Here is a 15,590-nt window from a genome sequence, read left to right on the forward strand (position 1 = left end):
ATGGGTTTCCCTAATAACCTAATACCCACCTAGTACGTAATGATATCCCGCCTCTCTCTGTCCCACTAGTCCATTGAATAGACTCTGGGATTCCGCCAAGGTCTCAGGGAAGGAGGCCAGCGTCAGCCGTTGGTCTGTGGTGCCGAAGCCAACCGGCCACCTCAGCCGCCGTTTTTGTGGGGAGTTGGGAAGGCACACTGGGTTCAAGCTGCCGATACTACGCTTGTCTCTCCGCACGGCTTTGCGAAAGACGCAGAAAAACAACAACAATACAATCTGGAACATGGAAGTACAGTGTGAGGAGGTCTGTCGAGAAAGAAATACGACACGTGCGGGTTTTTGGCAAGGAGATACGAGATGAGCCGTGCATCAGTCTTCTTTCGATGTCTGTGTTTGAGAGGCTGGGTGTCGATGGGCTGGGACGGGCTGGGACGGGCTGGGACGGGATGGGCTAGGACTGGCAACTCCGCGGCTGGCACTTCGGAATTGGATCCCCTGAAATCGTGAGTCGTACGCCGTGACTCCGTGTACGACCTGGCGAATGGTGGGATAGTGAGAAAATGGCGAATCGGGAATGTATTTTGGGACGATGAGTGCTTAATTTTTAAAGGCGTCTCGCCCTATTTTGTGTATCTATTGTCTCGGCTTTCCAACCTTTTGGAACTGGCAGCGACATTGTGACTTAATAGGATCCAAATTAAATCATTACAGTCGAGGTGGCTCTAGTCAGGAGTCAGCAATGCGGGTGCTGGGCCCGGTTTTGGCGTCGAAGCGCGGGATGCAGTGCGTCTCATCAATGCATCTCTTGACTCCTTTGACTACCACTTTTGACCCCTTTTCGGTCTCGCCCCCTGCCACAATGTAATGCTGCACGCGTCTCGATGCTCGAATGCTGCGTTGGCTTGTTCCTGGCCTGGCACTTCGAGGTTGGTCTGGTAGTGGGTTGTTAAGCTAAGCTCCGCTGGGGTGGACAAGTGCTAATGAGCAGCTACGGTCTACCTTAGTTCACCTACTCAGTCGGCCGCTCGCAGCCTGCACCGCAGCTCCATGCATCGTCAATTTGCCATAAGTAGGATGACCAGGCGGACACTTGCCAGCACCGAAAAGGGGAGGGGTTGGCAGGATGTGACCACGTCTACTCTGTGCCGTGAATATACTCAGTGCCTTATTGGCTGAAGTCCGGCTTGATTAGAGTTGGGGAGAAAGAAGCATGACGAATGAGGGAAGTTGGAAATAAGCAAGCCAGGGAGGTGCGGTGTATCTATCAAGACCTGGGGACTTATCGGTCAAGTGGCTGGTACCCAAGTCTGGGCTTGCCGGTCAAGGTACAAGGCTGTATTCCAGCATGAGATTAGTTCCGGCAATCATCTTATATAGGGTTAATCTCTCTGATCTGATAATGGGAGCCAGAATCACTTCAGGGTTAACCTTCTCTTCGAACCCGTATCCCACTCCCGCAACGCACCCTCCCCTCCTTGCCCGCCGTAATACTGTACTTTCAGAAGGCCTTTCCGGTAGGATACCCCCTCCACGGTATCGGTGCAGACTATGAGGCAGATGATGGCGTCAGGCTCGAGGCGCTCAAACATGTCTATCCGGCGCTTCTTGGCTCTGGTGCTCTTCCTGTCCGCGGCCTGTATGGCTCTGAAGATGTCCCGGCGCGGCTCCCCGTACGTGCCCAACACCACGCACTCGTACTCCCTGTTCGTCAGCTTCTGGTACAGCATCTCCATCGACGTGGGCCCCGCTGAGAGGTGCACATCCAACATGGCACGACCGTATGACAGCAGCTGCTCGGGGTTGAGGACGTACGCGTCGAACTGCAGCGACTCGGCCTCTAGGAGCTCTCGTACGAGGTATTGCTTGTACCGAGAGAAACCCTGCAGCGACTCGTAGTTCCTGGAGTGGCCGTCTGGAAATCCTATGCTTACGGAGCCGCCGAGGAGACTGGTCCAGCAGTAAGGGAGGTCGTTCCGGCTCTGCATCTGCCCGAACCATCCGGCCCACGACCAGGACGGAAACCCACGTCGACGCTGTGGCTTCGGATTGTCGTGCGGAGTCCATCGTAGCTGCGTCCCCGGCTTGCCCGACCGAGAGGCCGGCTTGAACTGTCGTGGGAAGTCGCCGTTGAAGTTGTCTACGCGGTGCGACCAGGCCAGGGCATAGCTGAGATGGTCGAGCCCTTCCTGCTTGCTGTGTGGCAGGTTTGCGATGGGGAATGGGACGGCGATTCCAGCCACGCTCGCTATTTTGGCCGTCGTCTTGGCGTAGAATCGGGCGATGGCCGCAAAGGCGTTGAGGACGTCGTCTTTGTTAGTCAGCTCTCGTTTGGTGTATTGGAGGATTTGGTGCTGACATCGGCGGATGGTGTCAACCTTTCGGTGGTTTGCCTTGTTCTGCCTCACGTCGAGATGCGAGTATTGATTTGAGTTGCCGCACACGAATTGACCTGCGCGGTGGTAAGCCCTAAAGCGCTGGCCAGTATTGATGTGGATGACGTCGAGGTTGCTCTTGAAGGACTCTGCACAGTTCATGGCGTTGCACTCGAAATAGATTTGATGGTTGGTGAAGAAGAGACGGCGAGTCGAGAATAGTCCTTCCTGATACGTCCATGCTCTGGTCGACCATTTGGACCGCTTGATGGACTCGTGCGGGTCGGGCATGGTCGATATGAACCGGTAACGTCCGCTGCGACACTCTCGTTGACCGAGGCGAGGCGTTGAGCTCACTCCGGGCAGCCCGGCGTTCGAGTCGTCTCCCAATGCGAATATTGCTATCTGCGATCCGGCGTAGATGTCTCCCATGCGGCTGAACTGCTCCCGCTGCTCTTGTTCGTTGTTCTGATCAATACAATACTTGTCGACCCAGAGGTAGCGGTATCGCAGGGCTTTGGTCACCTTGACGGCATCTCGAATGGTCAGAGGGATGTGTCTCGGGAGGTGTAAGACCGGCCTCGTGCTCCCTGGCCTCGGCGCGGCGGCGGCTTGAGCTTCGCTTTGACCCGGGATCCCCGGTGGCCCCCAGACGTAGCTTAGGGCAACGTACTTGTCGCCGGGTTGGTATTCTTGAATGTCCAGATTTTCAGATTTGCAGTCGATCACCCTCATTCCCCTAACCTCTGGCGGTTTTGGGTTGCAGCGGTTGCGGTGGCGCTTACAGGTCCGCAACCAGGAGAGAACGGGTTTTTCGTCGAATTTTCTAGGGACTTGCTGAGGCTGGAGGACCTTGGATTCCGGACGCCCATCGGGCAAAACCACAACCATACCCCTTGCGGCTATGTGCTCCAAAAGCCCTTCTCTCCATCTCGGCGCGATGGGGACGACGGCAATGTGATATGGGGCTTCGTGGTTCCGGAGCACGTTTCTCGAAGTCTGGTAATCGCTGACGTGATGGACATAGCGGAGATTGGGGAAGACGTGTATTCGGTCGCCAAGATCGTCTCGCACCTTCCCCTCAATCCAACGCCGGCTCTCTATGAAGCCTGCTATCCAAGGGGCGTACAGCTGGCGGCAGAGTGTGCAGGTGTTGTTGGGAGAGAGTTTTCGATAGCGTCTGCCCACGTCGACGAAGGGCCGACCTTTCCAGGTGAAGCGCAGCTTTTCGTTTACCACTTTTTCGATTCCGTCCCAGGATATCGCTGAGCACTCGGCACAGAGCTGGTTGGTCGACAATAGGAGAGATGTCTGACAATGACGTTTGGTCGCGGGACCGTGAATGTTCTCGCAGTTGTCGTCCAATTCAAGTGTCCTCTTCCCTAACACTGAATGCGAACTCGAGCCGGCTCTCCTGTTTGGGACGTTGCTGGCCTGGTGGCTTACAGCCGCCTGAGCCGCTAGGACGTTGGCTGCGTTGTTCGGCATTGTGTCGTGTGTGCATGGTTTGTTCTGGGTAATTAGTCGCTTCCGATGTGCGAGAACAAAGGTCATCGATTCACATTTTAATTGTGGAAATGCATCTCTGAAGCAATGGATTCTGGCCATGACTCACAGGGCACGACTTCACTAAGCAAAGGCGGGACGGCCCGAGTGTGTCTAAACCAAAGTAGGACAGCCAAGGCAACTGCGCCACAGCCTGACGTCGATGAACCTGGGGGAACTCGGTATGAACCAATCACATGGAGCTCAAGGCACACTCAACCCAATTTTGGGGCGTTCTCTCCTATCATGTTCACTCAGTTTATGTAGGCTGAAAATTCCCTGCTGCGACCCCCACCACAGAAGCACTTTATGGCCTGCTCTTGGATCCAAGGACTAGTAAAGCATTGATGCCTTTATTATGCTAAGCGTGAGAGCTTGGTGCTGTCCGTATTGCAAACACCCCCTGCCTTGAACTCCGACTTAATGAGTGATGATGGTTTCGGACCTTCTGTGAGCCGGTCTCGTCGCTGTGCGCGTGACACGTATCGGCCGAAGGCGGCGAATACCAAGCTTTGGAGAGACAAGCGATTAGATTATCTGGTCATCGGCTTGCTGATGCAAGAGGGAAGCTTACGATCGGCTCGTCTGCGCCATCTGGGGGTGTCCGTTAAAATCTGGCTGAGTGCTTTAGGGTCGGAGATGACGAGGGGGATAAAAACGGCAACAAAGTCCTCTTTCAGTAAAATTCTTGCCGTCTCTCGTACATCGCCAATGCTCGCTCAAAAGTTGTATCGACTCCTTTTCCGCAATAGATATTTGATGAGCTCTGACGCAGACGCCGGGGTCCCTTGTTCTCGTACTTGCCGTCAACAAGAAGCGCGACTGTGCTGAAGTACCCTCAAAGAGAGACACGTGCTTTGACGCCTCGGGCTGGATAGTGCCGAGGTTGGCCTGAATGCCTGGACACAGCACAATATTTCATGCCTCTTCTATGTATTTAAAATTCTCTGAACGCGACCGTAGATTATTCCAGGTTCTTGGTTTTAGCTCCGTTCAACAACCACAGACCCAAAGATCCAAGCAGTCAAAGATATCTCTAAGCTCAGCAGAAGTAAGGGAAGACGACATGGCCGCAGAGGATGTTCGTTTAGTGAAATCGCTAATCCTTACCCTGGTTTGTCTACTTGCAGTTTCCCTCGCCGACGCACGCTCGTCCCCGTACACACAACAATCTGCTTGGAAAACCTCGCACCTGTTCCCGCGGGGCCGATCTACGAGCACTCGATGGTTGCTCTCGCACCAACCCAGCTTGCCATCATTGGACGTATTCTTCAAGCGGGTGTTATCGATAGTGTCCACATCTACGACATTCCCGAAGACTCATGGAAGAAAGTTGCGTCCCTCCCAAAAACTATTGACCATGGCAACGCTGCAGCAGTAGATGGCAAGATCTACGTGCTCGGCAGCGTGACTGGCGCCAACTGGGCTGGAACTCTGAGATCGTGGTTTATGTCTGAGAGGGTGGGCGGCGATATATTCGATACCCCTGTACAAATATTCGGCGAATATGATGCACTAAAACTTAGCGAGATGAGGACTGGTGTTGCGGGCACCATAGGGGGCGAAGCTGGCAGCAAAACGTGAAGGGAAAATACCCGCTGTAGCTTAGCACCAGCCCGCTAAGTTACAGTATTCGTCCCACTAATTTTTAACTTTACCCCACTAGAGCTTCTGTCGATTTCAGCGTATCATATTCGTGAAATATTCGTACAGGGGTGTCGAATATATCGCCGCCCACCCTGGACTTTATGACCCAGCGACGAAGAAGTGGACATCCGTACCCTCCATGCCTAAATCAGAAGCCCGCGGAAGCGCGGTGATGAGGGTGTACAACAAGGTTACCTGGCTTGCCTCGGAAGTGACAGGCCACGGAAGAGACAGGCAGCGGCGGGACGTCGGTCACTAATTTCTCGGCTTTTGGTACTGTCACCGGAAGTGGCTAACCTCCATTCCGGAAAAGGCGAAGCGCATCCCTGGAGGTCGAGATCACGGAGGGGGCGGTGTTATTAGGAGCAAGTTTTACCACATTGCAGGGAGTTTGGGTCTCATATCAAACAGGACAGACACAGTGTTTGTGCTTGATCCCGAGGGCTTGGCAAAGGGTTGGATCATTGGCAAAGGGTTGGATCATCGCCAAGGGCAGAGTGCCTACGCTTAGGAGGGGATTTGCAACAGGTGCGATTGAGAACAAGTTTTACACGTTTGGGAACGAGGGAAACCCAAACCTGGAGTTGGGGGGGTGTTCAGGGAGGAGGAAGTTTACGATACGGAGACAGATACTTGGACCTCGCTGCCCCCGGGGAGCATTCCCAGACATGGTAGTTATGCTGTGGCAGTGAATTGGAGCATCTCCATCCCGGGTGGAGGTACCGCGTCGGGCACACCGGCAATGGCTACGTTTAATGTGTTTACACCGTACGAGCAAGATACCATCTTCAAACCACCGTGATTAGCTCTTCCTTAACTATGGATTGGAATATGAGTCCACACGCAACAGTATCGCGGACCAAGAGGCAAAATCCAGGTCATCATGTCACTCGGGGAATTGTACCAGCCATGTTGTTAAATTGATAGTGTTAAAGAGGGCTGACCAGTGATAACGCTCTCAATGTAACACAAACCGGACAAATATCCACTACCCGTTGATCACGACGTACTGTACGGAGAATGGTTCCAAGTCTACGGGAATGTTACGAAATAATTGGGGGGACAGAAGAGATAGTATGGACGCAGCAGACGAATTATCACACCTTGAGCCCCGAGCCCCGCCACTCTCATCGGTTATGAACAAGCACATTGCACCGCATTGACGATAATGGTAATAAAAGCTCTGACTCTCTGAGAGATTGTGTCAGGTGGTTCAAGTGTACGACTTGAATGCCAAAGGTTAGAGGAATGAGTTTGCGCATGTCATGAATCTGCTCTGGAGGTGCCCCCTTTTAATCAGCTTGAGTGATTACCACCATTCAAATCAACTATATAACGAATTTCTGTAATGGTAGCTATATGTAGAGTTAAGCCCTCGCTGCACGAGTTCGAGTTTGACTGATGATTACACGGCGTACAAAGTTGAGGTCGCTTCGAGCGCTGGCGAAGCTGCCCTTCTTATCAAATAGAGCTAGCGCGACGAGGATCAATCTCCCCGAAAACCAGATCAGAAAAGCATGGCTTGGTTATCCGTGCAGGTTCGCAGGCTACTAAAGAGAAGTAAAAATTCGGGCAGTGCATGCACACACGTGGTCTGGCCAGCATCACAAAAGCTCTGCTTTAGTAGATGAATAAAAGGTGGGCGGGCATTTGCTAAACATGCCTATGCAAGAATTCGGTAAATTTGATGGGCCGAAGGTCAATGTTGGTGGGTCGTTTTGAGTCGAATCTGATTGCCGAGTACAGTATGCAGGAGGACGGTTATCAAGTGTGCAATAGTAATTGAATGACTGACTGAAGAAGCTCGCCCTAGTTGACGGGTCTATCTTTGTAACTGAACTTTATTCAAAATTAACACCACTAATGGCAAGATGGCTACTGTGCAGTTTAAGTGACCTGTGTTGTTCTTAAAATGACTCGTGTTTGCCGTGAGAATAAGTTGAAAGCCTTATGAACAACCCAAACTGTCTCCATGTGCATATTTAAAACCCATTAAGTCAAACCCCTGAATAAGGATGGTATTTTTTGATGGTAATTTTGGCCCAACATATTCCGTACACGGTTTAGCCTCCCGAGCGATTGACACGGGGAGCTGAATCTGAGAAATCCCCGACTTGCCCAACTGCTAGAGCGAAGAGCGTTGGGAAATGGGGCCATCCAACAACGCTGCGGCCGTAGGTTGATGCAGCACACCAATTGGCCACCACCACGACAGGAGGCGCCTGCGAGGTAAAGTAGATCGCAATTCCAAATGGAAAAGGGCCGCACATCTTGGACTCAGCTGCGTCGGGCGGGCCCCCATTGAGAAAAAGCAATTCGAAAGGCACGCCATTTCTCAACAAAGTCACAGCTCCACTTGTCCAGCGCCTACTTATATCGCCTGAGACAGCACACCCCTTATCACATCTTACTCTGGCCAACCGCACAGCCCCCTTTTGCCCCATCCCCCCATCCCCCCACCCTCTCCCTCCCCTACCCAAATGGTAGGCAAGACCATCCTCGTACTCGGCGCCGGGCCCGGCATCGGCCGCGCTGTCGCCACCCTCTTTGCGTCCAAACGATACAACAACATCGTCCTGATCGCGCGAAACGCCGAGCGGCTCGCGGCCGTGCAAAAGGCCGTCAAAGGCACCAACAGCGGCGTCACCGTCAAGACGTACGCCGTCGACACCACTAACACGGTCGCTCTTTTCGAGGCGCTGGACAACTCGGATGCCACGTTTGGCAAGCCCGAGGTCGTCTTTTATAATGCTGCGCGGGTGCTGCCGTCGTCGTTTCTGGACCACCCGGTCGAGGATATCGAGTACGACTTGAAGGTATTAATTCCGTCTAGCCGAACCGTCAGCACCGTTTTGCCGCATCAGGAAAATTGACTTGTCCGGGGTGAAAAAAAAAAAACTAGATTAACGTCAGCGCATTGTATGTTGTCGCGCAGCGATACATGCCGCACCTGGTCTCGCTCGCCAAGACGGCAGACCCGGCGTCGTCTCAGCCGGCGCTCATCGTCACGAGCTCCGCCCTGCCACATCACCCCATCCCGCAGCTGTTTGCGCTGTCGCTGGTCAAGGCGGCGCAGCTGAACCTGGTCCAGAGCTTGAGCCTGACGTATACCCCCGAGGGCGTGCACGTCGGGGTCATCAATGTCGCGGGCCAGGTCTCTCCGGAGGATGAGCTGAGGAATCCGACCAATATCGCGCAGAAGACGTGGGAGTGGTTTGAAGCGGCGTGGGAGAAGCCGAGTTTTGAGGTCAAGATCTGAAACAGCTCGGTGGCAATGTCGAATTTTGGGTGTGCGATGGCTTGGTTAGGTACTCATGGTTCATGCTGGACATGGTTTAGAGATGTAGAATTGAAGTGAAAATTGTTCAGCTTTTTCTTTTGCAAAAAAAATGCCGGTGGTGTGTCATGGGGTCAGTTGCGCACTTAACCGAATCCCAACCTGTAGGAGACTCAGCCACAGCTCGGTTGGCGGCGGTATGGGAACCTGATATTATGGATGTGGTGCCTTGGCGGCTAGGGTTCCGTCTTGCCAACCATCAGGTGGCGAGTGTGGTGGCCAGCCCTCAGGTGGCGAGTGTGGTGGGAGAAGGTCAGGTGAAAGGTGAAGCGACCTGGAGGCGGTGTGCGTGAGCGTGTTGGAATTATATCAGGTCTTGCCTGTGATAGCCAGGCGTGCACAGTCTATGATCAGTCTATGATCAGTCTATGATCAGTCTATGATCAGTCTATGATCAGTCTATGAGTATTATAAGTATTATACAGCAAACAAGTTGTTAGAATCGACAAGACCTCCCCGCAAAGAACGCTGGCCACCGCTCTCCATGTAAAACCTCCCCCCCTCCCCCCCCGCCCCTTTCCATCAAGGCGGAGCATCAAGCGCTGCTACTCCACGAAAAGTCTTTCCTTACCATTATCTCATTACTCTCAAACTCGATTTGTTCTTGCGAACTTGCCTTCCCCTTGGAAGAGACCCGCGAGCTGCCCTGCGTCTGTGTCTGCCCCGAGATATCCACCGTCAACTCGACCTCGTCATCCCCGTACAGCATCGCTCCGCCTAGCTTATGCTTCCGGCTCATGCTCCAATCTGCCCGCTTCGCACTCCATGTCTGGCCCGGGACGTAACTACTGGGTCCATCAGAGCCATATGTGGTGTCGCGGCGCCACAAGCGGCGAAAGAGGGGCGCGTAGGTGGGCAGGCAGGCACACACGATGCCCACAAAGGGCTCGCAGCACGACCAGATGAAAACTTTGGACATGGCCCAGGTGAAGTCGGCCGACTTGACGAGCTGGTCCATCATGACGATGCGGACTGCCGATGCAACACAAACACTGCAAACAAGCAAAAAAGGTCAGAGAGAGTTGGAGAGGGACACAAAAAGGGGGGAGGGCTGAGGGAGCGAGGGAGAAGGCTACGCACAAGCCGCCGAGCAGCAGGATTCCACCGACCAGCACCTTCTTGGACGTGGGCAAGTTCAGCTTCCAGACTGTGCGACTTGGTTAGCAGGGCATACTGTGACGACAAGTCTAGGGAGGGTATCCCGTCCTGCGACCTCGTCAAAGTTTGGCTCGCGTCTGTCATGAGACTCACTGGTGGGGATGGGCACTAGCAGGATGGCCACATCAATCACCAAGCCAATGATTCCATTGCAGAAGTAGAACAACGGGGCGTCGATACACCTCCCCGTCGCCGTCGGGTCGGTGTACTGTCGCCAATAGTACTCTCTTGGCTGGCAGCCCGCGAGCCATGTGATGGTCACCTCGGCCCAATGGGCAACTGTCAAGCCGAGGACGACATACCATGCCACATTGGTGCTGAAGATGCGGCGGTAAAACAGGAGGATGGAGATCTTGGTCGCCGAGATGCAGGTGATGTAGACGATGACAAAGGCGTAGGTGGTCTGGTAGAGCTTTGTGAACTCCTCGTGCGTCACAACCCAGAGGTGTTTGCCTCCGCCCCAGGGGACACTGGCCAGGCAGCATGCCGCCGTCCCGACCCCCATCACCTTGCTGGCGTGTCAGCACTGCTGTTCTGTTGGTCTGGCACGGACTAGTTCCCCCCTCACCGCTGCGAACAAGATTACATAGTCGTCGAGAGCCAACCCCGGCCCCCTCTCCATCAGCCGTGTAAACAGACGTAGAATGACCGAGACAAGTCCGATGACCATGATGGCGACAACTGAGCCGATGATATCCGCATCCTGGGTCTCGGAGAGGTCGACGCCAGGCGGTGCGACGCCCCAGGCCCCGGAACTTGTCATTTCAGTGGTGGTGTAACACGGCTAATAGCCGCTGGTCGGTGGGCGGGTGCTAGAGAATTTGCGTCAAGTGACCCCAAAAAAAGAAGATGAAAGTAGGAACCGCAAAGCAATAAGCTCGGCGACAACGAGAAGGAGCTTGGTGTAGTGACTGAGATTGCACACGGTACTGGACAATCAGAGTGGTCGCGTGACAGCAGCTTCTCGCTTCCACGGCGGCATCTTGGAAGGAAGGGTTCCAAGTATTTTTTAATGAAGCCGAGAAAAAAAAAAAAAAAGTAAACACAATGGTGGCTTTCCTGATCACCGGCATGCGCAAATGAGTGGCTCTGGAGTGAGCTTGTTCTGCATTCTTCTGCCATTTCCAGAACCAGACGCTGTGAATAGTGGTGGGTGTCGGAGTTATGCCGCGTGCTAGGAGGCCTGCCAAGGCGACTATTACGGTGACCGCCCGTGTCGGCAGTTAGCGGGCCGGTGGCGGAGATTTTTACTGGATGGCCACATGGTGACGGCCCCCTGAATCTCGCCGCTACCTCACTCTCTTCTCTCACTGGCTCTCCTGCGAGACACAATGTGACTAGCTCACCGCGCTAGTTGATCTCTCTTTCCTTCTTTTTGCCCGCGATTGTGGCCCCATTTGAGCTGATCCCCAGGTGGAATCGACCCCCACAGCGGGACGGGTTTTACGTCCATCAAAGCATGCAAGTCAAATGCATGTTAAAGTGCCAAACATGTTTATTAAATGGTCTCTAATGATGAACTACTTCTTAAGGGATAGTAGATTAAGGGGCAGTAGATTAAGGGACAGTAGATTAGGGGACAGTAGATTGAGGGGCAGTAGATTAAGGGACAGTAGATTGGGGACAGTAGATTAAGGGACAGTAGGAGATTATCCCCATTTTCACATCTTCGATTGCAGGCGGGAAGCGCAAGCACGCAGTAAAACAATACCGTGAGCAGGTCGATGCACCTAGCGGTCAAGATGTCGGCTGAAAATTTCCCTTGGCAGCACAAAACGTGTTTCATTGGGGTCCCTGGGCGGCAGGTGCATTGTTCAGCTTTGCTAGACTTTCCCCGAATGACCGTCCCCGAATGATCGTCCCCTCATGCAAGCCCTCTTCACAATATTGGCACCATGTGCGCAGTCAAGATTGCCGGGTTGACAGGGGAGGGTGGGGATCCCCCGATCTTCGCGTCCATCTGTCCATGTGTGTTCCCAGATGTCTGGATGCAATTTGGGCATCACCTGTATGGTGCAGCCTCTGCAGATCTCCCATCTGGATGCGTCTTATCCGCCAAGACAGCGGCTGTTACCGCACCGACCCGAAGACTCTCGGTTGCGCCCGGTGACAGAAGAGGCTAGGCTGTTGTCGACAACTCGGACCCTGCCTCGCTTGCCAAAGTTTGTTCAGCCACTTGTTTTCATCTGAGGCTTGACAGGTCTAGACTCAGCCCTTCAATAAACACAACATCTTGACGTTTCGGGTTCTAAACCAGAGCAGCTGTCACGATATTTCGCCTTTTCCAATACCACGAGTTTCTCTCCTTCCGGCAGCGCCATTGGGCCTCGATAAGCGGCCGATGTTGGATCACACACGTCGATTGGTCTGGAATGTGAACACGGCATCCAATCGTGTTAGAAAGACGCCCCCCCTGTATGACTGGACCTCTGCTAGAATATTAGCGCACACGTGTACGGTGGTAGATGCAAGGGATATGACCTGGCAGGCCCCAACAGCCAAAAATTCCGCAGCTGCCGCCACGGAAGAGAAAACGTGAGACAGACAGAAAAGCTCAACGTCGAGCCCAACTAGCCCTAAGCGGGAACCCGGAAGGAAGGCAATGGAAGCGACCATCAGGCACCGAAATTGCCACCCCGCACAAAAACTGCAACTATACGAGAGAGTCTCTGAACAACTGGTTGAAATCCATGCTTGGGTCGCAGGATCTGATCCAATGCCCAAAGAATGGGAATCGCCAACGGCAGCTCCTCTTGTGCTGCGAGACACCCCCTGATACCATTGGCTCGGTATGGCTCGAACCCGAGTCTCACGGGAGAATGGATACCATGAGTGAAATGTCTACGGTACTTGCCAAGTCAGTGATTCAGAGACGGACAACACGGTTGGGTATCATCGCCTCCAGGTCAAAGGCACCAAAACCTGGGGAAGGTGGGTCGTAGCGCGGATGAGAAGCACGGTACGCTAAGCAGCCTTGTCGGGGTGTTTAACCCGCACTGTCCGTGTCACTGGTGCTTCCGAGGCCAGTGAATTCAACCAGCGAATTCAACCAGCGAATTCAACCAGCGAATTCAACGAAGGAGTCGAGGAGCTGTGAGGTGGCAGTCCAGCGAATTAGGTAGGTAATGAGGAGCTTGTTTCCTCAGCCCTAGACACGCCCGAGCCGCCAAAGGTTGCCTCTTCCCATGACTCAACTCCAATTGACTCTCCAAAGGTGATTGTAAGCTGGCACTGCATCTGATTAAGCCATGGGCCTGTGTTGTCCTTGTATATAACCAAAGACACCCTCGGTCCGGACTGCCGAGAAAGGACTCAACTCAGTTACACTTGAATGTCAAGGCGTTGCAGCCTCTCTTTGCGCTAACGGTCTCAGAGTCTTTATCTTTAACTTGCCCCAACACGTCTACCAAATAGCAACACGTCTATCAAATCGCAACACGTCTACCAAATAGACAACATGTCTCTCATCACAGAATACGTCATCCTATCCGTCTTGGGAACAGTTATCATTGCCGTCATGAGGCTGTCATGGTGGCGGGCCTGGCCCCTGAATGTTCTCATGACCCCGGAGTTCATTTCTCTCAAGCTCCAGCCATCTGACACCACCAACGGCAAGTCAACCCAGGACGACATCAGAAGAATCTTGAAACTCGCCGACTATCACGAGACCGCTGCTCGCCTCGCCGACCTCATCCACAAGGACGGGGCCGACTCATGGCCACCACGGGCAAACCATGTCCATTCCGCCTGGCCCGTAGCGCTTAGGCCGTACAAGGAGATCTACCGGGAGATGGCCCCACTGTTGCCAGCAGCCAACGTGTCTCTCGATGACGAGCTCAACAGGCAGCGCATCGACTCGTTCCGCTCTCGCTTCGAGACGCTGCTCCACGACCGTGTCAACCTCAAGCAAGTCACACAACTTCTCGACGCGGCTGATGCAGGGCGCTGGGACGTGTTTCCCCGAGACATATACAACGCCTTTTACTGCTGCATCGCCTGGTGCCGCCACGCATACCGGTAAGCAAAAGACCCCCGCACCCCCCCCCCCCCCCCCCAAAGTATTTTTTACCCTCACGCCCCCCTGCCGGCAGAGTTTGTAAGGTACCCGAGACACTGACACGCACAAACGCATAAAGATGGGGCACAATCCCGGTCGTCTCTCCCGCGCAGCTCGAAAAGTCGATCGCCCTCCCGCCCGCGCTCACCGCGCCCTGGGCATCCCTGCAGGCGCACTTTGGGCTGGCCTCGGATGCCGGGAACATGATGTCCAACATTGTGCTCAACTTCTCGCCCGAGGGGGAATACACGCACAAGATCAACACGGGGTTGTCGGCCACGGTGCTCGGCTCCGAGGAAGAGTTCGCGCGCATCTGCAACGAGATGGAGGCGCTCGCCGTGCCCGTCTACCACGCCGTCATCCGCGCCGTCATCGCCTTCTCGCGCGGCGACAAGGACGACTGCCTGGCGCGCATGCAGCAGATCACGGCGCGGCTCCGCCCCCTGCTGAGCACGTACTACGACCGGGTCCACGACGGCAAGATCGCGCGGGCCGAGTGGCTAAGCCGCGTGCAGGGGTTCTACGCGTGGGGCGCCGGCCGCGAGGACGCGTCCACGGGCGAGTGGACCACTTTTGACGGGCTGAGCGGGAACCAGGTGCTGCTGTTTCAGGTCCTGGACGCGTTCCTGGGGCTGGACGTGTACCTGTCCAAGGAGGTGCAGGAGCGGAACGTGCCGGTCTTGCAGCGCGAGTTTTGCGCGGCCGTGGCGAGGCATACGTTTCGGCACGCGCTCGGGGAGGAGGGCGTCGATGGGCTGATCCGGGGCGAGTTCGCCGAGATTGTCAAGAGGTTGAGAGTAAGCGACCAATCACTTTACCTGTCCAACTCTCTGACAACAATGTTCGTCTGGACGGGAACAGTACTAACGAGATGAACTAGCTGTTCCGCTCGGCTCACCGGACGCGCGCCAAGTTCTACCTGACCGCGCCTGCCCCCGAGAGGCTTCCCATGACGGCGGGCAAGTCGCTGCTCAAGGGAGATATGGATGAGAGCTTGCAGTTCCTGGACGCGTTCATGGTGGGCAGGCTGCAGCAGACCGTGTAAATTTCAAGGGTTCAAGGGGTGCTTTTTACTTCGTTCTTCTATTATTTCCTTTGTTTAATTTAGTTTAGTTTATAATAACGATAACGGTGACGACGATGAGGACGAAAGAGGAATAATTAGGAGGTATTGTTTAATGGATTGGCCATGTAGCTTGGATGCGGAAATTTTGAGCCAAATATTTAGTTGGAGTGCCAGCGAGAATTATGACAGAACGTGTGAATTGTGTCGACGAAGCGGAGCGGGCGCCAGGCGCGTGCATTTGGCTACCTTATTTAGTGGATAGCTCACACAAAGTCATGTTCAGAAAGTCATGTTCAGAGATTACGTGCGGCAGCTTGGGGAGGAACTTACCATGGGCTGTGTGGTTGGTTATTGGACGCAGTGGCCTGTGCTTCCTTCTCGTCGTGTTGGGCTTGTGTAGGTCTCACG

The 15,590-nt window shown here is 54.2% G+C and overlaps 5 protein-coding genes across 5 annotated transcripts; 3 read left to right on the forward strand and 2 right to left on the reverse strand.

The window, feature by feature from the left end:
• Positions 1-1,049: 1,049 nt before the first annotated feature.
• Positions 1,050-3,860, reverse strand: B0T26DRAFT_803312 (heterokaryon incompatibility protein-domain-containing protein; the record flags this gene model as incomplete). Its single annotated transcript, XM_060447077.1, has 3 exons — positions 1,050-1,880; positions 1,932-3,656; positions 3,819-3,860. The coding sequence occupies 3 exons, from the start codon at positions 3,858-3,860 to the stop codon at positions 1,413-1,415; spliced, it is 2,235 nt and encodes a 744-aa protein (XP_060297256.1). The 3' UTR covers positions 1,050-1,412.
• A 1,281-nt stretch (positions 3,861-5,141) lies between these two features.
• B0T26DRAFT_872662 (uncharacterized protein) lies at positions 5,142-5,650 on the forward strand (the record flags this gene model as incomplete). The annotated part of the gene is made up of 1 exon (XM_060447968.1): positions 5,142-5,650. One exon carries the CDS (start codon positions 5,142-5,144, stop codon positions 5,499-5,501), a length of 360 nt encoding a protein of 119 aa, XP_060297257.1. The 3' UTR covers positions 5,502-5,650.
• Positions 5,651-8,002: 2,352 nt separating this feature from the next.
• B0T26DRAFT_713400 (uncharacterized protein) lies at positions 8,003-9,247 on the forward strand. The gene is made up of 2 exons (XM_060442117.1): positions 8,003-8,380; positions 8,467-9,247. The coding sequence occupies exons 1-2, from the start codon at positions 8,045-8,047 to the stop codon at positions 8,821-8,823; spliced, it is 693 nt and encodes a 230-aa protein (XP_060297258.1). The 5' UTR covers positions 8,003-8,044; the 3' UTR covers positions 8,824-9,247.
• On the reverse strand, positions 9,242-11,097 carry B0T26DRAFT_812820 (uncharacterized protein). Its single transcript, XM_060447317.1, has 4 exons — positions 10,628-11,097; positions 10,153-10,567; positions 9,938-10,040; positions 9,242-9,893 (listed from the first exon to the last, which is right to left on the reverse strand). The coding sequence occupies exons 1-4, from the start codon at positions 10,820-10,822 to the stop codon at positions 9,437-9,439; spliced, it is 1,170 nt and encodes a 389-aa protein (XP_060297259.1). The 5' UTR covers positions 10,823-11,097; the 3' UTR covers positions 9,242-9,436.
• A 2,419-nt stretch (positions 11,098-13,516) lies between these two features.
• Positions 13,517-15,161, forward strand: B0T26DRAFT_741428 (uncharacterized protein; the record flags this gene model as incomplete). The annotated part of the gene is made up of 3 exons (XM_060443965.1): positions 13,517-14,076; positions 14,196-14,913; positions 14,997-15,161. The coding sequence occupies 3 exons, from the start codon at positions 13,517-13,519 to the stop codon at positions 15,159-15,161; spliced, it is 1,443 nt and encodes a 480-aa protein (XP_060297260.1).
• Between the last annotated feature and the right edge of the window lie 429 nt (positions 15,162-15,590).

The sequence above is a fragment of the Lasiosphaeria miniovina genome (genome assembly GCF_030549165.1).
Source record: "Lasiosphaeria miniovina strain SMH2392-1A chromosome Unknown B0T26scaffold_4, whole genome shotgun sequence".
In the NCBI taxonomy this organism is placed as follows: domain Eukaryota; kingdom Fungi; phylum Ascomycota; class Sordariomycetes; order Sordariales; family Lasiosphaeriaceae; genus Lasiosphaeria; species Lasiosphaeria miniovina.